The sequence below is a fragment of the Macaca thibetana genome, chromosome 6, assembly GCF_024542745.1.
Source record: "Macaca thibetana thibetana isolate TM-01 chromosome 6, ASM2454274v1, whole genome shotgun sequence".
Lineage (NCBI taxonomy): Eukaryota > Metazoa > Chordata > Mammalia > Primates > Cercopithecidae > Macaca > Macaca thibetana.
This window is the reverse complement of record NC_065583.1, coordinates 22,835,885-22,859,131: the sequence shown is the minus strand read 5'-3', so window position 1 is coordinate 22,859,131 and position 23,247 is coordinate 22,835,885. Positions and strand designations below refer to the sequence as shown.

General features: G+C 40.0%; 1 protein-coding gene across 11 annotated transcripts in view; it reads right to left on the bottom strand.

Moving 5' to 3' along the window:
- The window catches only part of EBF1 (EBF transcription factor 1), a 411,481-nt gene that overhangs the window by 106,373 nt on the left and 281,861 nt on the right, over positions 1-23,247 (bottom strand). For 6 of the 11 annotated variants that reach the window (XM_050794789.1, XM_050794787.1, XM_050794796.1 and 3 more), the window contains exon 8: positions 22,962-23,103. In XM_050794789.1, coding sequence (XP_050650746.1) covers positions 22,962-23,103 — 142 coding nt within the window. The remainder of the gene's footprint in view (positions 1-22,961; positions 23,104-23,247) is intronic. The other 5 variants (XM_050794794.1, XM_050794792.1, XM_050794793.1 and 2 more) reach the window with 1 other exon arrangement.

Here is a 23,247-nt window from a genome sequence, read left to right as displayed (position 1 = left end):
AACATCCAAAGCAGCCAAGGACTTGTTTCTTACATTTGGGATACCCGGAGAGAAACAGAAAGAAGACAGGGGAAAATCACTTTTAATCGTCACAGTGGATGGATTCAGTGGAATTTGACTGTGAAAAGATTTATGTAAGAGTTCAATTCAGCACAGGGATGTGATAATCAATACAACTCTATCTCCAGGAAAATATTATGGAATGTGGGGGCGATATTTGAATAGAAAACCACTTTTACCAGCACATTTTTGATTTAATTAATACAAGATTCTTTCTTCCTCCCCAATGAATTTTCACAATCTTAAGTATCCGCAAGGCCAGTGAGCCAATTTCTGGTTTTAAAACTCATTAAAAATAAAAGTTTAGGGTTGGGGGTGGGGTTTGCCTCTTTTTTTAAATCCCTTCCCCCACCCCTCACCAGCCACGAAAGTAGAGGAGATTTTCCTTCCTTCAAACTATGACAATAACATGATTACCCTACCACAGTTTAGCATAATGGCTCTGAAATGCTCATGGCACATTGCAGAGTTAAAGTGGAAATTATTAGGTAGCTCTTCTTTGTTATAATAATGATCACTCCACAAATAAAAGCTCTTCTCCCAAAGGTACTGCAAGGCACAAAATGCTAATTCTGAAGATTATGTGTGTGCTTTTATTAAATATTACTATGCCCTGCCTGTTTGAGGGCTTCTCTGCTCTGATTGTTTTATGAGTACCATGTTAATGTCATTCCCATCTTGCTAGCAGCAGGCACACATTTTAGCGTTTGTATGAGAGTTGATCAAAGGCCACGTGCTGGGGGAATTGCTGAGAAAACACGGACAAGCGATAAAAATCTAACAGATTAATTGGTTTAAATTTCATTTCAGGGTGTTGAACTTTGGCTCAGGACTCTAATACTACACCATGAGTCAGGGCCTAATTACCAGATTTCCAATTTGCTTCTTGAACAATCGTTGTGGAGAGAAGGAAAAGAGAGGGAAGAATAAAAAAAGAAAGAAAGAAAGAAATCGTTCAGCTCCAGTACGTATTTAACAACGTGCTATGTGCAGACAATTGCACCGGGGGACATTTGCTATCACCTGCTCTATCTCCTGAGCATTTATATTTCCTTCGAATAGCCACAGAAGGCAGAAGAAATCACAGATGCCCTCGGTAGTTTAAAATTTCCTGATTTACAGAATAAGTGTTACATGATTCAAGTGCTGCACACTCGCACTGGGAGCATCAGTCTCTTTATTAGCAAGGTGAATTTATAAGCTGGAATCGCACTTTAGCCTCCAATAGAAATGATCTATTTCATTGATAGAAAGCAAGGGCCAGGAGAGCCATGTTTACCTCGGGGTTTATGGGTGGCCTTGGGAATAAGGGTTAATTGAGCTCAGAGGTGCCTGCCCATTGAGGTGAATTAGTGGTGTGTGCAGCTATCAGCAGGGCCCTAGGGCTGCTCTTATTTTTCCTTCTGAAATCTCTCTGTGCTGTGATCAATACCTCACTTGTTTGGGGTAGCCATATAGATGACCCAGGTTCAGCATTTATCATATCTTATCCCCAAAATGAGGCTTTTGTGACAATCAATGCGACATTATGAAAGACTAATTCGAGATATATTATTTGGCTTCTTTCTCCATTCCTGTATCTGAATACACTGGAGAAACAACACTCTATCCGTTGATAAAACGTGCAAATTTAGAAATGTTCTAATCTAAATCTAAATCTCAGGGTGATATAAGGTTCTTTTCCATTCCCATTACATATGGCGTATGAAAACATGCATACTGTCCTTTTCCAGAATTCTGTTAACCAGAACTCTCTATTAATGAGCATTTCTACAAAGCAGACCACTGACGCTTACGATGGAGGTGAAAATGCTGGCATTCGCCTTTACTGGCTTCTGAGTAAAGACAGAAATGGGAAATTATGTTAAGTTGATTTTAACATTTGGAGTATGACTCTATTTGAAAATGGGCAAAAGCTCCAGTTGTTCAAATTCCACATCTAGCACTCACTGCAGCCTCAAAACAGTCTCTTACCTTCTTTAAGTTGTAGTTTCCATATGGGCACTCACCTCATAGAATTCCAGCAAAATACACAGAAAATGCCTACTTGTGTTTTGTGGTTTTACTGTGCACCACATAGTATGCTAGTTGCTGGTATAATAATTATTATCATCAGCTCCCCATTAACCAGAGTTTATTTATGAGAATACCCTATACTCTCATCAGTTCAGATTATGTAGTTTACTGTAAGACTTTCCTAAGAACTCCCAGTTCAGCTGCTTGCTAACATATCCAGCTAAATGTACTGAGTAGGTGGAACTGGCAACAGTCCCTCCAAAGTAGAATGTTTTTTTTAAGGATCTCATTTGCCTGGAATGAATATTAATGGGAAATTTTTCAGAAATGAGGAATTGACTTTAATGTTATTGTCCCAAATTTTTGAGACTTGGCAGAAAACGTAAAACCCATGAGCTTAGCTCATTTCTACGGGATACTTGTGACCTCGTAAAACTCAGGCTTTTCTCCCTTTTATCTCCTTAATTTTGGTGATGTTGTACTTGGGAGAAACTGTTTGAAAGACTATTGAGGGCACAAAATATTCCACTTGGACTCAGTGCACAGATCTGAATGCTTGTTTTTGCTGGTGTGTGTGTCTGTGTTTTTTGTTTTTGGTTTTGGTTTTGGTTTTTTTTGAGTGAATGATGACCTTCCTGCTCACAGCTCCTTAGCACTACAACCTGCCTTCTTGATGCCTTCTTTGATCCTGAAACTAGCAGCTACTGGACAGAAGGGGACAAACAGAAGGTTTTCTTCCAGCTGGAAGACTGGACCTCTGTATTTTCACCATGCACAGGAGGCAAATCTATTCTTTGTTTATCCATTCTCCAACTGCATGCTTTAGAAATCAGAAGCAGTTAGAATGCCTGACCTGAACTCTGGTACCAGAGTATACAAACTTCACTTTCAGAATGCTAACTCCAAATAAACAAATAAACTCAACCAATAAACAAACAAACAAATTTGACAGCTTCCTCACGCAAGGTATAGCAGTCTTTATAACACTTATGCTGTTGCTTTAACTTGTGTTACTGGGGATTTTTTTCTGCCTTACTTTATTTTCTTCAGTAATTGCATTATGTAGTTAAGCATTTTATTGTTTATTAGGGTTTTTATTTCATTTTGTTATTTGTCTGCACTTATTGCCCTGTCCACTAGCAAAGCTAGATAATACTTGGCAAAGATTCATGTATTATATATGAAAAAGAGTCGTGTGTGTGTGTGTGTGTGTGTGATGTTTGTCACTTTAAGGAGAAATGTAACCCATGATATAGAGATTTCTCCATACTAGATGCAATTAAACCTATTAAATATTAAATGAGGAGATTGAGAATTTCAAGTGTTTTTCATCCTTTATTCCAAAGTGACTTCATTTGGCAAGAATGCCCTTTGCTTTGACAGTATTAATGGCTCTCACAGAAAAGAAGAAAAGGAAGAATTCACAGGCACTATGTGGAAATGTAGCTCCAACGTCCATCTACATTAAGGCAATGTTAGCTTAGTGGTAAATATCTAGATGTACCTAAACTTAGCAAAATAGTGTCTAAGTTCCAATTTATGCCATTTGCTAATTATAGACTAAGCCCAAATTATATTCTCTTCCTATTTTGCAGCTTTCTTATTTTATTCTGAATCAGCAAAATTTCTCAACAATCAATGGACATAGCACCTGAGCAAGGGAAGGACAAAAATGCTGGTGCAACAACTCTAATTCAAAACATTCCAGGCCAAGCGCTTTTGGATTCCTGAGTTTGTCTGTTGGAGATCCGGAACTGTGTGCAGGTTCATTACACAGGGTTATTTGACAATTTAGCAGTAAGAAATCTTGACATTTTGATGTACCTGTAACTTCTAAATTGCACTTGAAAGACTTGTCGAAGGCTTTTTGATTTAATGACACACAACATAGCATTGTTTCATAATATGCAAAAATTGTTTGTTAACTACACTACAGCTCAGAATTCTATAACTCAAAGTGTGACTACACTGTTTTCCACCTCACGTTTGATCTGCCAAATCCAAAATTAAAACGTACAAAATATTAATCCTAGAGCAGCCAAAGGCAAATATTGTCATCAGTTCTTTGGGTTTTTTCCCCCGCTCTTATTCTATGATTGTCAGTCACTCCATTGCAAAGCAATGGGGAAAAATTGTCATGGAGGGTAAGAGAATTTTCAAAATGAATTATTCATGGATCCAATTGTGATATTTGTTGCAACAATAGTAAATTCACTTGCCTCTGATTATACAATAAGTAAATAACTCTCTTCTTCCTGACAAGGAGAACTTTCGTGCACAAAATTATTTTTAGTCCAATTCTCCTTATTGTCCTGTTGTAAGAAAAGTTTGGGAAATGAAAGCCAAGGGGAAAAAAGGAAATGAAAATAACCTTCCAAAAATGGACACCCAATGTTGTGAAAAGGAGAAACAATTTTCAGGTTAAAAAAATATGCAACTGCTTCTTCAAGGACTATTCAAGTCTTTATTCACAAGCAATCTTCCTGGGCCTGGAAAATCATAAAGTCAAATATGAGCAAGTCTAGTGGAAAATCTGTGACGTTAATCTTGGCTGGAGTCGTATTTTTAACAGGCCTTGAATGTGTGTGCCGGATTATCCAGATGGCCATACAGGAATCGGCCTGATAGGATTAAACCTTTATGCTGAACTCTGCTCCATCTGTTCGCCAAGGTTTGCCTTTCCTTATCTGAATATGAAATTTTAGCCTCCTTATGTCTGGAGGCAGGACCAAATTCAGCAATAAAAACATAGATGCATGCAGATAATTTAACATTTCATTAGTTACTCTCAGTTCATATTACCTTGGTCTTTTTCTAGGAAATATTTCTGTTATGAATTTTGCTAAGAAGAAAATTTAAAACATGTAGAATCTACTTTTTTTGTTAGAGGGTTTTGTCTTTCTCTTCCTATTGAATTCTAGGAATCATTCAATTCACTACTATAATAGGGGCTTACACTGATGTTTGCCCACAAAGATAAAAAAGACATGGTATCCTCTTAGCAGAATTTGACTGTAAGATTAGATGATGTATAATTCCAATTGGATGAATGATCCAAGCAGAAGATATTCATGTGTGTTTCTTCTTTTTTTCTATTACAAGAGGATCGGTATTAGTCATCACTTAACAAAATTAGCTACAACACTGTTTCTATCATTTTCATTAAGATTTCTATGTTTTTAAGGAAGCGTGTTTTGTTTTGTTTTGGGGTTTTTTTTTTTTTTTTTTTTGTTTGTTTTTGTTTTGTTTTGTTTTGTTTTTGCTGGGGCAGGGATAGGGCTGTGGAGGCAGAAGCTGTAATTCCAGCTTCAACTGGAGTGAAAAAGGCAGACATTTGTTTTGTCCTCCATGCATATATCCCTAGAAGCAGTGAAGTCACTTATTGATCAGCTGGAAAAGTTGGCTTATGGCAGGCAGGTTTCAGGAAAAAGGCCAGTGAGTTGCCAATAAGCCAGAGCTTGGTAGATGGCTCTGGGTTTCAACTCTATGACAAAGACAAAGTGAGGGCTCTGACTACCAGGCACAGTGGAGAGGGCCAGTGACAAATTTCCCAGGCAAACAAGGTGTGAATGAAAGAAAAAGTTGCATGAGAAGGATCTTTTAGAATCCCTCTTGCGGGCTGGTTTACAGCAATATAATCATTAGATGTGCTCAGTGTGTCCACGATGGAAACCTCAAGAGATGGCCGCCTGTGCGCCCTTGGCCCTAAGAAGAGAAGATCCCTCCAGCAGTCTAGCAGGATTCCATGGGCTTCCTTCTCATAGTACCCTCACTCACACTGGCTCTTGGCTCTATGCTGTCGTGAATGTAGGAGTCAAGCAGCTCATCAAATAATTTAGGCTTTTTTCACTCACAAGTACAGTTATTATACCTAAATAGTACCCTTAACTGAACATTCAGGGGACAGAGAACAGTCAGATTTCCCATGTAAGCTTAAGATGACTTATGCTTATGGCCAAGAATGTGCACATAAACATTTTGTAAAACACACGTTTTAGGCTCCTGAAATTGACAAGAATTCTAGCCAGGTAGTAAGAAGTGGTTCCCGCTTTGGAAGTAGATGAGCTTAGGTGATGAAGCCTACTATAAGTCATCTCTTGTAAGATGGGCAAGTTCACACACACAGCCCTACTGTCTATCCTCTACATTCTATCCTAAATGAGGACAGCTGACTGGATGTGTGATCCCATTACTTAATCTGCTTTTGCTTTGCCCATTACAGTAGCTACTAGCTATATACAGCTATTTACATTTAATTTTCAATTAATTAATATGAAATAAAAATTATTTCCACAGTCATACCAGCCACATTTCAAGTAGTCAATAGTTATAGCGGCTAGTAGCTATCATATTGGACAGCACAGAGATAGGACACTTCCATCATCACAGGAAGTTCAATTGGATACCACTGATCTCAGGATCAAGTTTTCATAACTCAGCCTATAACTGATAAAGACTAATCAGAGCTGCAATATATGGGGTTCCCTCCATAGACTAGGAACTGTGCTAAGAACAACAATTAATTTCTAATCCCTCCAACGAGGATCACAAAATCAAATGCTCACAGGGCTAGGCAGGAAGGTAAGTCAATGAAATGGGATGAGGCAATGCAATGGGATTGGTGGGGATTGTGGCTAAATGTAGAGTATGTGCTTCATCCAAAAGTAAGATGATTTCTGAGTTTGCCCTACCTGTTGCCATTTGAGAATGTGGATCCAGCACTACAAGCTCTTCTGATTATAAGAGACATTTGTAAATCCAGGTTTTCATATAAAATCTCTATTTTTAATTGCCAGCAACTAATACATAATTTCTTTCTTTTCTTTTTTTTTTTTTTTTTTTTTTTGAGATGGAGTTTCGCTCTTTTTGCCCAGGCTGGAGTGCAATGGCGCAATCTTGGCTTACCGCAACCTCCGCCTCCTGGGTTCAAGCAATTCTCCTGCCTCAGCCTCCTGAGTAGCTGGGATTACAGGCATGCGCCATCATGCCTGGCTAATTTTGTATTTTTAGTAGAGATGGGGTTTCTCCATGTTGGTCAGGCTGATCTTGAACTCCCGACCTCAGGTGATCCACCAGCCTCGGCCTCCCAAAGTGCTGGGATTACAGGTGTGAGCCACTGCACCCGGCCTAATACATAATTTCTTAAGGTGCCATGCAACCCAAACCTAAATATGGCTGAAGGCTGGATTCAGTTCATGATCTACCACTGTGCAACTTACATAAATCCTTGGAGGGCTCAGATTTATCTTTTACTGATTAATTATTAACTTCTGCAATCATAGAACTAATACTGTTACTGACTTACCAAACAACAAACACAATCATGGCCAATTTTGCTCCTGATCTTTACGTCTTCTCCCAAAACACATGGAAGTCCCCCAGTTGGCCTTTCTTTGCTATGCAGAAGATTTTCTATATGCAGTTTGGGAGATGAGCTCCCTGTTCCTGAAGGATTTTTATTGTCATCATGCAAGACAGCATAGATAGTGACTTTTTAAGAAAACCATGTTTTGAATGTGAGCAGCATTTTGAAACCAACCTTGCCCAACCTTTAATAATGCACAAGTCCTGCTTTGTGCTTTTCAGAATAGTTCTGCTTATATTTCTCTCCACAACCGAAGCTGCCATTGCTAACGTTATTTCGGTGAGCTTTCATTATTCAGAGCCTTATCATTTTGAGCCAGTTTCCTCTCCTCCCTGACACATTCAGTGACACTGCAATCCAGCGTTTGTTACAGCACAGATGTTTCCGTGGTGATGATCTGTGATGTCATAAGCAAAGGAATATGTATCATTGACTTTGCCCACATAAGCCATGAAAAGAAGAGTGGGAAGTTCACTTTCATCTCAACTCCATGATGTACTGACTCAACTTCCTCAAAAATTACTCTTTGGGGTCTGGGCTGCTCTGTCTGGACATCAAAGAGCAAATACTTACAGTTGCCTGTTTGTGATTCATTTCTACTACATAGTTATTAGTTATATGCAAAGTCCAGTCTACCTATCAAAACTCAGATTAACCTTCCTCAAATACCAGCTTTCAAAACTTAGCCAGCAGGATCAAGTCCACCCTCACGATTCTGGCCCATTCTCCCTTTCCAGTCTCATTTTCAGCCTCAGCAGCAGTTAAGAGCACCAGCTCTGGATTCAGGGGGCCTAAGCTAGCCCACATTTCAGCTTCACCATTTACCAGCTTGGGCAAATTACTTCACTTTTTGAAAGCCTCAGTTTCTACCACTTTAACTGAGGATAATAGTTATAAGATAGCCCACCTTATAGGGTTGTTGTAAGGTTTGAATGAGTTAATCTATGTGAAGAGTTCAGTACAGAGTGGGCAAAAATTGTGAGTTGATAAAGAGGAGGAGGAAGAAGAGAAGTTGCTGTAGGAGAAGGAGAAGGAAAATAGGGAAGAAGAAAAGAAAGATGGTAATGACCAGCTTCCCAAATCCACTGTCTCCAAACAGCCTTTGCATGTTCCCAGCATATTTTTTATGAAGGATATACCACTTACTTCCACCACCCAAATAGTTACTTGCCAAAAAGATCCATCTTTTGCATGAAGGTGTCTCTTTCCATCCGTCTACAAAGCACTAACCCTTTAGCAAACTCTTCCTGTCTTTCCCATTTATTATTTACTGCACTTTTTCTTGAACTCTTATCTTGATATATGTGTGCGTGTGTGTGTGTGTGTGTGTGTGTGTGTGTGTGTGTATCTGGGCATGTGTATACATAGGCAAATCACCCCAACTAGTCAATGCATCCCTTGAAGACAGGTACCTCATTCATTTACAAACTGGGTAGACAGTACTCTGCACTCAACCCATACCTGACAATTCACTAGCATTGTTAAGTTTTTAAAGGGCTTTACCATACATTATCTTAAGTATTCTTAATATCAACCTTGAGCAGTAGGCAAGCAGACCATATTCCTCATTCCACTTTACAAATGACATAGCTGAATCTTGGGGATTCAACTGGACTTGAGACTTTGAGAATCCATGTTGATTGATATAGTCAAATATTTAAAACACCCAAACTACCCTTTAATTTGGTGTTTATCTGAAATTTCTGTTCAGTTTGGCTAAAATATTCACTTCAATCATACAAATACAGCCAAAGTCCCATAAAATATTAAGTTGTGCAATTTCTTATCCCCAAGATAGAGGGTGGATATTTATTAACTTTACAGAATATTACTACTCTATTTCCAAGTAAAGTTATTTTCCCCCTAAGACTCAGACCCTCATATGAATTATAGTAAAATCTCTCTCCACCTTCTTCTATTTCCAAGTTCAGAAAATGGCATCCTAATATAATAGCACAGGTGCCAATTTAAACACAGGAACATCGAAAATACTGCCAAACTTCCAGGCTTAGAAGCTTTTCTATTGTTACATGTTGGGCTGCTAAACACACACTGAGTATGAACATCTAATACAAACGATAGCAACACTATGAGAAACATTTTTAAACTATTGGGCAGTTCCTTTTAACTTTCATTTTTAATCTGGACATTGTCCATTCCAAAGGTCTTCACTATAGAATGTTGCACGTATCATGAAAATAATAAAATTTACTAACAAATAGACTATTCTAAAATAGTACCTTAACACTTTCCCCCAACTTTCTTTTTCTTTTAAACAGCAAGGATTGGATTCCACAGGCCTTTAGCTAACCAAATCAAGGAGAGTTTCTAGGATTCTGCCAAAGTTAAAAGGTAGAGGAATATGAGGTTTGACTTTATAGATTTGTTGCACATAATAGTTACTGGAAAAGCACAGCGGGTTTGATGATTCCGCCAGAAGATTTTGGCAAAGAAAGACCAAAGATATATTTTCCTCCTCTATCAAGAAATGATCCAATACATTGGAACTGGCTGGATAATACACCAACCTACGGATAATACATCCAATGGCATTTGCCTCAGGCCCAGCACATAGTAGGTGCTCAGTGTCTGTTGGCTTCTCCAGCTATGCTCAAAAGAGAAATACACACACACACACACAATAAAGAATTAAATATCTCAATTTGTACCAACCATGTTCATTTTAATCATCATTCTTCTAAATAGCAGCCCAAGTACATCGCTCTCTGTTCATATTCAACATATGCACTATCTTGAAATTTTTATTACTTTGCCCCAAGGTCGATGAAAGAAACTGAAGGGTTGAGAAGAGGCCTCAAATCTGACACTGTCTATGTCCCTGTTCCATGGGTCTCCTGCTGCATTTCTCCCCAGAACTGTGGATGAAAAATGTGGGTTTGAACAACTGGTGTCCTGCTGATTGCAACTGTCAATTAAATAAGCCAGCAACACAGGAGCATATGTTCGCATATAAAATATTGATTAATTTCACAGATTGGGATAAAAATATATTAGTACTTGGGTTCTGCTTTCATGCTTAGTGTTCAGCTAGGCACTCAGTTTATTCAGATCTATTTCTGCACCCTGTGGGCTCAAGAGTGTTACTTTTGTGTTTCGCTTTTTTCTTTTCTTTTCTTTCTCTGGTTACCTATGTTAGTGCTTCTGTTATAACTGACCGGCAGCATACGTTTAAGCAGGATTTTAATTACTAGGTCATCTCCCAGCCGACTTGCCCATGGCAGGCCGGTAGAAAAGCCACAGTCCTGCAATCCATGCCTCAGACTTTCTCTTGTGTCCCTCCAGGTAAATCTCTTTTTTTCGAGGATGCTAAAATCATGCTGATGGCATCATATTCATCTGATAAGAATGATGACCACCTAATTTCTATAAAGTTTCATTTCTGTCCACTGAGTATTTCAAGTTGCAGGGCTGGCACAGGGAGTTTGAGATGGGGTGCCTGATAGTGTGACGTGATACCAGGACTTTTTATCTTAACCCAGAAAAGCACCTTCCCATATATCACTGCACATGCCAACTAACTTACCCTTGGGATTTAGCATAGATCTGGCTTTTCAATTTGCCTTTGAGTAATGTCGTCAATTTGTTTCAATTGAAGCAGGTATTATATTACATGCTCAAATAGCAGGAGAATTTCTCTCCACCTCTGAAGTCCAGTGTGGAGGGGAGATTAGCACTGACTAAACAATAAGAAAAAAAACAGTGGTGAGGACCCCTTGTGTCAGCTACTTGGAGATCCAAAAGCTGTGGATAAAAACCTAACTTTGGCCACGACCAAATCCTTAAAGGATGGCCTCAGTTTCCCAAATGTGTTAAGTAAAATTAATAATACTAGTGCCCTCCCATGGCTGTTAAGAGCATTAAAAGAGATCATACAAAGTACTTAGCACTGAACTTGATGCAGAGCAAGTACTTAACGACCGCTATCATAACAGTAACGCCATCATCACCCAAAACACTGTTCTAAATGCTACCATTTTATGGACAATGAGTTCTATTAGCCCATGATTAAGAAACTGCAATGGAACCACATCTCAAAGAGTAAACAACCTATGGAAATTTTCCAGGTTTAGTTTCTCAAAAATGGATCTCAGACCTAACCTACTTTCCCTATTTGCCCTCCCTACAGCTTCTGATGTTTTATCCCCACATAGAATTTTCAATATGCTTTCCCCTCTCGTGGTCATTCTCATTGAAAATTTTAAAAATTTCCCTGATTCTTCAGACTTGGCTGAGTCCCCCAGTTTTAAGCTCTCTTAGGAGTCTGTATTTGTACCTTATAGCACTTAACCATCATTGCAGTTTAAATCATTCCGTGTGCCATTATTTGTCTAATATCAGCACATAAATACACTCACATGACAGTCTACCTCATAATGCTAACAACTGTCCCTGCCTTATCACCTCTGTAGCCCTATTGTCTGATATAATTGGCAGTCAGTCAATAAACATGTGTTAGTGTTAAATAGATGAATGATTGAATGGATAAGCAAATGAACCAAAGAGGAATCGTTGGTGTTATTAAGATGTTAAGGAACTGTACAGAGTAGCTGAAAAGTTACAAATTCATCCAGAAGTTATGAAAAATTGCCACTACACCCATGATGGGCTTCTTAGGTTGACAACTGGTGGCTATGTGGAGTCCCATTTCCTGGGTCAACCTAGCCCCCATTTCAACAGCAGGCACTCCATTCTCTTGGGGGTTAAAATTAGCACCAGTAAGCTCCCCTTTTAGTGGGCTCTAATCGTGCAAGGACCCAGGTGGATCTTGCTGACAGATGTTAAGGTTAGAAGGAAGGGTAGCAGCCAGATGAGAAAACAGAGCCACCCCCTTCCGGAGGTACCAGGACTTCCTGCCTTTAGGCCTGGTGGTTCCTGCCTGCCTGCCCCTCCCCCATGCATCAGTTTCAACACAGTTGCTGCTCTTTCTGTCATTTGAACTCAAATTGTATCTCAGAAATTGATGGGCGATCCTGCCCTTGACAACACAATGTCAGCCTTGCTCAGTGTCCAGCTGGTTCCGTATATATTATCATAATGTGCTGCCTGGGTGGACCCTGGCTGATTTTCTGTCTTGATGCAAGTCCTCTTTCCAAACTAATTTCTGCTCTCTGACGTGCAGACACCACTTGTTTAAAAATAAAAAACAGCAGCTTGGGAGTTTTATTTTTTTTAATCCTGTTAGGATATTTAAGTCTATTCTAATGGTAAACTGAGCCTAAAGGACTTTCTTTTCGAAATGATTTGACTCAGAAAAAAGAATGTTTCCCAGGCTCCTACACTGTTTCCCGATGACTTGAAAGAATTATTACTTCCCCCAACCCTTACAGCCCTCTCTAACAGCATTTCCCAAACTTCAGTCATGATTTTCCTCTATCCCTGTACCACTTATACTATTATTTACTTAATAGTATGTAGCTACTATGTCTGTTTAGATCAGCTTTTTCTTTAACTTTAGTCTTGCCCTAAGCAATAATAGCTGTGAGATCGATTTTGAAACTGGAGTTATTTTGTTTATGCATTAACATAAACACATAACCATTAAAAATGTTTTAATGTTTTTCCCCTATTTTCTAAAATTATCTCACCTACTGCATGGGAAATAGTGGTCTGAAAGCTCACTGCTAACCATCAAGCCGCTTGTATACAACACACTCCCAGCTGAAGAAATCCGGGGAGAAGAATGCAGGGTGAGAGCTCCCTGAGGTGAAATGGGTGTGTATGCTACATTTCTGTGGCTTTTCCAGAACCCCTAGAACCAACTGTTAACCTCTTGCAGAGATAGCCAAGGTGGAGGGAAATTGGGTCCGTTCCCTAGAATGACCATCACCTGGGCATTTCGGTAGCCACTTTTCCAAGGCTGCAGGTGTGTAGCCCCTTAAGAGATAGAAGAACCTCTCACAGAATTAGTTGAGTTCAAAAAACAAATAATCAGAGCTTGAAGGGCTCTTCCAAGACCCACCTTAACTGATGAGGAAACAGAGGCCCAGGTAAATCAAAGTACATACTCAAAGTCATGTAGTAAGGTAGTGGCAGAGCTTGGTTTTAATTTATTTTTGCATATATGACTGAAAATGGTCAAACATATTTCAAAATCAGAAATCAACCCCTGGCCACTGCTCCTAAATATCTCATCTTAAGAAGGTTTATGAACAGCACATCAAAGCTTTTACTTGCCCATGAACATCATTTGAAGCCTCTAAAATTCTCAAGTGAGAGAAACTCCTGTGACAGATAAATATAGAGACAGCTTGGTTTGAAACAATCAACTAGGCAAATCAATTCAATTGGGATTATGATGCTTTTGTAACCAAATATAAGACAAAAAAAATTAGGCTTAAAAAAGTTCTGACCAGGCTGGCTCATGCCTGTAATCCCAGCACTTTGGGAGACCAAAAGGATGTAATTGCTTAAGCCCAAGCATTCAAGACCAGCCTGGGAAACATAGTGACCCCTGTCTCTACAAAATCAAAACAATTAGCCTGGTGTGGTGGAGTGCACCTGTAGTCCCAGCTACTCGGGAGGCTGAGGTGAGAGGATAGCTTGAGTTCTGGAGTCTGAGGCTAAAGTGAGCTATGATTGCACCACTGCACTTCATAGCCTGGGCAACAGAGCAAGGCCCTGTCTCAAAAAAAAAAAAAAAAAAAAAAAAAAAAGTTTTTAAATAAAGTTCTGTCATTTCTGGCCAAAATATAAGTAGAAAGCAACAATCTTTGCCCCCAAATCCCCCCTACAATACACAACACACCACACTTTGTGCTTATTAAAATAAGTCAGGTGTGATTTACTCATTTATTAGCTCAACCAACCAAATACTGGAAATTTCCCACAGTTTACAGGTTTGTCAAGAAATTCATATAAGAAACTAGCCTCCCTATATCCAAATCAGTTTCACATGTTATTTCTAGCATGAGGTTCCCAAACTCTTCAGTATCCTAACGGCTGCCTAACTCATCATCTCATCATTTTCTCATGGACTCCTTCCTCCACACCTTGTACACGTGCCAGAGAGCCCATATGGCCAACAAATGATTTCTAGGGAGATGAGTTAGAACATTCTTGCAAATAAATAAAATATTACCAGCATCCTTATTATCTTGCCAGCCCCATAGAAAATATACTCGTCATCCAATAAAATCAGCATTTTTTAAAATTTGACTAGCAGAATGTGTCCCAGCCAAAAAATTTCCTTCACGTTTCTGAAGGAAAATAAACTATAAAGTAAATACACATGATGTGCCCCATTTTAAAAAAAAAAGATATGCTCTGGGCTAACTTTTAAAAAGTCTATTTGAGATACCAGCACAATTGCCTTGATTGTGTTAAGAAAAAAATAAGAACAATAGGATAGGAGATGGAAGGAATTTCTCATATTGTAGTGTACCAGAGCAATAGTTGAGAGTACAGACTTCAGCATCAAACTTCCTGGGTTTGAACCCTGGGTCTACTATTTAATTGCTATGTGACTTTAGGCTAGTTATTGACCCTCTTCTTTAGCCTTGGTTTTCTCATCTTTACAACAGGGTACCTATAGCACTCTGTGCCTGCCATAGTAGGGCTCAGGGAATGTTTATGGTTATTACTCTTAGCACTGTTATCAGGCAGACCTAAGGTCAAATTCCAGGTCCAATTCTAATTAGTTCTGCAGCTTTGAGTAAGTTACTGACTCTTTCTAAACCTCGGTTTTCTCATCTGTAAAATGGGGATCATAATTATTATATATCATGAGATTTGTTGGAAGACTTGATAAGTAAAATGGTTACCATGGTGCTGGTATATATAGTAAATGATCCATAAATGCTAATAGTTTAAAAAAACAACAGTAGTGGTAGTAAATAATAATAGAATAATAAAGATTACCACCTGGCCTGGTTACCGTCAAGCATGGCAACAAAGTCTGAGCACTATTTCTCCTTTGTTATCAGTGCTATCGGTGGTGCCATGGTCAAATGAGCAGAACATAGATCACCTGCTCATGAACTCTTCAATCTGTCTGAAGCTGAGATCCTTCTGGCCACCACATCCCCAGTGTTAGGATCTCTGGTGTTACCTGCTTTATGAATTACTTAGGGAATACACTGGAAATCAGTCTTCACTAACATCCTTCTGCATTATCTTGACCACTTACCACATCCTTCCTATTTCAAGGAAAGACAAAAGGCATCTTCTCAACTGCTCAAAGTAAAAGCCCTGATTTGATACCTGAAAATCTGGGGTCTCAGTGCTCTATTTTATGACACACCTCGATATTCTTAACCCTAATGTTCTGCTCTTTCACCTGTCTTCTTTTTTTCAAGTAGGAAAATAAATTGGTAAATTGTAACATGCCACCCTCAGTCACAAAAGATGACATCAGTATTTTCCTACTTAGCCTGGGCCTTTCACCAAGATGATCTTGCCTTAGCGGGCTTGGCTGGGATTCTGCACCAAAACTAGCCACAGAAGGGCTCTTGGCTGTGTGGGAAGCTATGCATCATCCAACATCTGCCCTTGAATGTACATTTCTATCAGGAAGCTGGATTTATTTTACGGACATTCTTCTCAGCATCCTGGGAATCCCAGAAAGACTGGAGGCAAGGCTAGGCCAATATGAAATGTACAGGCATTGGGGTGGACCCCAAATCCCCTGGCATGTTTATCCAGCGACCAGGAAACTATGCAACCCCTGAAATGCACATGGATAAGTACAAAGAGCACTGAATGGATTTTGACAGAAACAAGCTATGTTTAAGTGTGAGCAGATTATATCCACTTTCTGGGTCTCTGTAAAATGAGGGTGAGTGAAAGAAATGACCTTCCATCCTTCAGTGACTTCCCTTAGTGTGAGCTGTCGCTCAGGCATTGCCCCTGGTGGGAGGGGACAGAGAAATTTGGGAGGGTATATTTTTCTCTGTTGTTTTAGTTTATTTTCACTCATTAAGTTTTGTTGTGGTAATATACATTTTAATGGGTCAAATAAGGCAGCAGCCCTCCACTCAAAAGACCTTGAAAAGGTGAGGGTCTCCACACATTTAAAAAGATGTCAAAAGATACACTCTTTCTAAGCCACTTACGAAAAACTAAATCAATAATACAAAGCCATCTGAAAAAAAAAAAAAAGGAAAAAGGACTTAAAATGTTTGACTTTCTATAAAGAACACATGCACTATTGATACAATAAGGAGTAATTAGGGGGACAGCTCCAAAGCACAGCCAACTCCCTGGTGAGTTTCCAAAGTCCAGCAGCGAAGAGTGAAGTTATAAGCAGGTCTGAGCAATCTTGCCCTGGGCTTTCACGGGATCTGAGGAGTCCATGTAATTGAAACTGAGTTCATCAAAGCCCTGCCTGACCTCCCCCTCACTTCACAATTGCCACCGAGACCATGGCCTGACCAGCCCACTTTGGCCTGCATGATGTAGCCCTCACAGCCACCCCAGTCTCATCTCCTGCCACTCCTCCCTTGCCTGGGAGCAACAAGAGCCCTCTCAGTCTCCTTTTGTTCCTGGAATTCACCTAAGCAAAACAACCCTTGCACACAGTTTCCTATACCTGGCAATTTTTTTTGTCCCCTGTGCCTAGTGCTATGGTTTGAATAGATGAATGGTTGAATGTCCCTGCCAAACTTCATGTTGAAATGTAATTGCAGTTTCAACAGTATTAAGAGGTAGGACCTTTAAGAAGTGATTAGATCATGGGGGCTCTACCCTCCTCAACAGACTAATTCCATTATTGCGGGAGTGGGTTAGTTATAAAAGTGAGCTCTCTTTACCTACACTTGCTTGCCCTTCCTCCTTTCCACAATGGGATGATGCAACCTGGAAGCCCTCACCACTACTGGCATCATGACCTTGAACTTCCCAGCCTCCAGAATCGTAAGACATAAACTCCTTTTCCTCAAAAATTACCCAGTCTGTTAAAGCAACAGAAAACAGACTAAGACACCTAGTAAAAACCTACTCATCTCTTTGGTTTTGGCATAAATGAGATTTCCTCAAAGAAAGCTTCCCTGACACTTCATTACTCTCCTCTGCTTTTGTGGTCCTCCTTTGATGTACCACTCTAATTTTGCTTAGTACCTCTCCTCTCTATTTACATTGTCATACACTTTGCTTAGTACCTCTCCTCTCTATTCACATCATATATTCTGTGAAGGCAAGGATTAAGTCTGCATTATCCTACTGCTCCTAGCTTAATGTCTGGCATGTAGTGCATGCTTAGTATGAATGAGCGATTTCAAGTCCACCTTACTGACACCTTATGCCTTGGATGGAGATCCAAAGGAAGGGTTCTATTAGAAAGCACCAGTGGATTTCTCTGTTCCCAGGAAGTCCTATTTCTCCAAAGTCACCTCCTGCAGAAAGTCATGTGCCAATAGCTTCAGTTCAGAGCACCACAAAATAGTGCATGCTAAAAGGAAGCCTAGAGAGAACCCTACCTGACTCTCACTGGACATACAAAACTGAGACCCACAGAAGCAAAGTGACCTTCCCAGGGCCACACAGCTAGTTAATGGCAGTCAGAACTAGAATCCAGCTCTTCAGCCAGACAGCCTGATCCTCCTTCTATCCTCCTGTTAGGACCGTATTATACAGAAGGGAAAAGAGACTGACTCAATTTGGGGTAATCTCTTCAAGCTCAAACCATCTTTCTCCACATTTCCGTAAAAACATAAAAACAAACAAACAAACAAAAAACACATTTAGATGCAGCTGGTCACAGGAAGTTAACGGTGCTGGATACCCAGGGGCAACTGACAGAAGCAAAAACTGCCTCTGTCTGGATCAAAAGGATTACAGAAGGTCATATGCTAAAGATCAAGAACACCTCCATATTGTCAGGGACAGTTGTAAAGCGACACTACAACCAAAAGGTCAGAATTCACTGGTGGTGATGAACACCTGACTCTATTTCTCCAGAGCTGTAATCACAGCCAGGAGATAGGCCCAGTGAGTCTATCATCAGTCTTTATTCTTCAAAATATTTTGAGTGTGAACAAACTCCACTACGGTTTTTATTTATCTTGAGATCTTGGTCCATTTATGTTTTATGTTGCAGTCTTTATTATAACTTTGAAGGGAAATTTAATTGATTTGTATCTGATGCCCACAAAAGCTAAATTTCAATCATTTTTCATTTTTGAAAAGTGAGTATGTTTTAAAGAACCTGCCTTTGATCTAAAACACTAAGTAGGACCTCAGGTCAGAGCTCATGAACACTAACATGTTTATATTCTAAAAACTCTTGATTAATAGGTCCATTTTTTTTCAAATAAATATGAAGGATGTACACATTCAAAACAATAAAAAAAGAAACTAGATCTAAAGAATACCCTATTGGGAACTTAATCCCACTCCTGGAAAGGGCTCCTACTGATGGCTGAGCTCTGGAACGTGCTCACATTTTTCTAGTCACCATGGAGGAGGCAAGTCCTCCAATAGCCCAAAAAGGGGAGAAGGGAAAGAAAAAGAGAGGAAAGGAGAAAAACACATGCACACCAAAATAAAAAAATACATATATCCCCTTTAAAAAATGAGCATTTAAACTGCTTGTCAGATGGTTTCCTGACAAAGCCACTAGAGTGTATTCACACGCATTTGCATAAATGCTGCCAGTGAGTTCACCATAGCTGCAAGCGCTAATGGTACATAAAGTAATTTAGTCACTTCTCCCGGCATTGTATGTCAGAATGATGAGCATGGGCACTTTGCCTTGTTGCATATTAGATCATTAGATAATAAAGTGTTAGCACATGCAAGCTGACAGGGGCTCTGCACCACAGTGCTGTGAGGGCACTGCATTTTGCCACAGGGGGAAGAAACAGAGAAACTGATGCCACAGTTGGCCTTGAATTCAAGTAAACACAACCTGGAACTCAGGGTAACAACAATGCCAACAGCAACACTCCTCAAGCCCCTCAACGACTCCCCAGAACACAGTCTTCATGAACTTGCCCAAATGACTGGAACACAAGGCAAGTACACAGGGTAGCACTGAACTTAGCCTTGTGGCAGCCACTCAGCTCCTTTCATCCCGAGCCCATGCTTTTTCAAAAATTGGAACCGAGAGAGCAGTCACATTTTGAGGCTGCCTCTCTCCACAACTGTATATCTTCCATAAAGCTATTGCTTAAAGAAGAAACCTCACTAGGCTAAATGGTCCCATAAATATCCAGCCAAAGAAAATCTTGGTATTTATGAATGAAGAGAAAGTACAGGGGAAGACCATTTTCCACGATCTATAGCATGCCAGGATTCACTATCTTTGGACCATGCAAGAGTCTATGAAATAAATTTGCCTTTGTCAACTCTCATACTTGAATTACAGGGTCATTTATCAGAGCACAGGGGTTTGCGGGTCCACGGGTCACATAAGAAAGCCCACGCATGAATGTGAAGCACGATCTCTGTCTCTACTTATACGCAGAAAGGTGAGCCACAAAAGGAAACTTCCTCCAATGGTCTGACAAGCAGGATATAAATAGAGATTTGCAGAATAGCCCAAAATAATTCAGGCTACCTGTAAATTAGATGATAAAAAGTCCAGAATGGGGGAAAACGTAGGTTCCCGCAGGTCACAAGAGGAGAACATGCTTTGCGGTCTCACCATGCGGTAGCTATTTGAAGGCTGTTGGGGGTGGGAGCAGAGAGACAGAAGGATGAGGGTGTGTGATTCTCGAAGTCTTTTAAACAGAGCATTTTGAAATAGAACTTTTCAACAGCAAAATAAAGTATTACCCTCACATCAACATGAATTAGCATCTAGGTCCACTCCCACACATTACCAATGAAATAGTTCAATAGTCACCCTTTGCTGAGTAGATATTTATGTGTCAGCCTGAAGTGTCTAAATGAGTGGGTGGTTTTGTGCGGTTAGTTGACTCATTCTGCAGAGAAGCAGATTTCTATGTTATTGTCATTACTAAGAATTTGAACATGTCTACCCTTTCTTTCCACTGGAGAGAAGTGAAGTAAGGCTTAGGTGAAGTCAAGGCCCCTAGATGAGGGAAATAGGACATACCTATGTCCCCAATGATGGCCAACCACTTACACACAGTGAAATGTCACCATTTTTTAAATAATATCTTATAATAATATGGCCACTTGTGGACTCGTAAACTGAAGCAGGTGAATAAAATGCTGTCGTTAAAACTTAGAATAATATGATATCCCAACTGAAATATTAATACTCTTAGAAGAGGGAACATCTGAGCTGGGAAGAAGCTTATAGCTGTGTTGATCCAGAGGTCTCAAACTGTTGGCCTGTGGCTGCATTCTTCTAAGTGGCTTTTTTTCCCCCTCTCCTCCCTTCAGTGTCCAAAAATTTTGTAATTAGTTACCAACAATTAAAAATTCATTGTTGCCAAACTGGAACATCTGGCCCCACTTGGGCTCTCATTCCCCTTAGCAACAACTGGCTGGGGCCGGGGGGCACCAGAGCGTGTACGTGCCTGTCTTCTCAGCCTCCACCCAGCCCACTTCCCTATCTACATTACCTGCCCCCACCCAAAGCACAGATTTTTTTTACTCTCCTACAGATCATCACCTTCATTTTAACAAGGAGGATATCAAGGATCCCAAAAACTAAAGCAACTTGTCCGAGGTCAAATAGAGGCCAGAGTGAAACTAAGGATTGAATTTGGGGTTCCTGGTACCTATTTCATGACTTAGTCCTTTATCATGCTGCAAAATAATGTTACTGATCCTCATTGCCTAGAGGGCTCCTTTAGAGCAGGTTATATTCTATGTTTGCTCTGGGTGTTTTGTTGGAAGGATAATTTGCATGGTGTCAGGAGCTTTTTCACTGGCTTCCCGAGAGCAGAAATAGGAGCTGGGTGTGGCCTAAGCGTATTTTGAAAGTGTGAACTCAGATTTCAAACTGACAGTCAAGTCTGTCACCAGATTGGGCAGTACCTATTGCAACGAACCAGCCACAGTCAAAAACATAACTTCAGTCCTTAAGCAACACTCTCCAAACCATGCCCACTGTATTTCCCTAATTTTTCCTCCTCCTTTCACCTAAACACCTCTAGTCACACAATGCCTTAAGTGACTCCAAGGGTATTATAAAGACAACATTACTGTAAAGTGAGGATCAGAATAATTTTAAGTACAGAAATGGAACTAGGAATGTAATCATGAGCAGGTGTTTGAAATGGCCTCCTGCAAAATGTAATATCAATCCATCTCAGCACTAATGAAACCATAAAGAAGCAGCTTTTGAAAGATGATAGTTTACTTTAAAAAGACTGTAAAACTGGATGTGGTGAAGAATCCCTTCTAAGAGTGTTACATCTGGCTAATTAATAAAAAGTACAGTTCATGTGTTCCATAAGCACAGGGGAAAAAGCCAGGCAAAAATGATGAGAGTGGTGTGTTTATTAAATTGGGATGCTGGCAGAGAAGGGAGTTTTCTACCTTGTGAATTATGGTCAACTCCTGGCCCATGGAAAAAAACAGGCAATCAGGTGATAATTTGTGCGGTAGCGTTCTGAGAAGAATCTTGCTGACCTAGCAAACTGGAAAGGGAAGTGAGGGAAATGGGTTGAGAGTTTGAGGCAATTGAAGAAAGTCTAATATGGTGACTGGTACCCAGTAAAGCCTCAGTCACTCATTCTTGGATGGGTGGGTGGATGGATGGATGGATGGATGGATGGATGGATGGATGGATGGATGGATGAATGGATGGATGGATGGATGGATGGATGGATGGATGGATGGATGAGTGGAGAGGAGGAACAGTGGATACATTACACACACATGCAGGACTGAAAAATTCAGGCGTGCCCCTAACCCAACCCATGGTTCTTCTGAGTGGCATTCACTTTCCTTGATTCAAATTTTTATCTGGTTTCCTTCAGTCCTCTCAAAGGCACTACTGATTAGCCATAATTCTCAAGACAAATGTGATTTCTCCCTACCAAAGTCTACCTACAGAAAGCAAGTTCTATCACGTGGTGAAGAAGTGAGAGTTAGGTACAGGGCACAGGAGGAACATTTGGTCTGGGCTTCATATTCAGAAAGCATCTCCCACCTCGACATTGAACCTGATCTCCAAATGAAGTTCAACAGGTAGTCACTGAGATACACCAGGAGGATGGTAAAGAGGATGGGTTCATTATAAAACCTCAATGGTCAATTACATCACAACTTTTGTGATACCAAATTGTGTGGCCTCTCTTTATTTTTCCCTTGGATTGGCCTTTCCTTATTTTGTAATCCAGTGGGAGCTTAGAATAAAGCAATGGTCCGGGCCTCCTTCTTTCTCTCAACCTGAAAGGAGGCAATATTAGCCATTTCCAGAGTAGAGAGTGGTCCCACAAGAAAGATGGGCCTCAGAGATATTTTCCTGTCTTTAAATATTTGGCATCATATGTTGAAAAGAAAAAACCCTGGAGGACCAATCGTATTCAAAAAGACTTTTGAAATTTGAAACAGAGTAGAACATGTGGTAGAGTGGAAGAAAGAAACCAAATATATTCACAGTTAAAGTAGCAATGCCAACCAATGAAAATGATTCGCCTACCATGTTCCAGATAAGAGGGCGTACCTTCCGAGGGGTCAAGCCTCCGAGCCCTCCGCCCATGCTTGGAATTATTATGGACAAACATGTTATCAGAGACTGCCAGGACATGGCCATCCACATTGACTGTCGTAGACACCACGACCTGGAGACATAAGAAAGAAATGAATGAACATTTTAATATAAAAGCGTGGTGGGTAATAAACTCAAGTTAAATAAATAACAGCTGGGAGCTGAAGAAAATTGCATAGCTATTTCACATAATAACTGGTGCTTATGCTGTACAAGT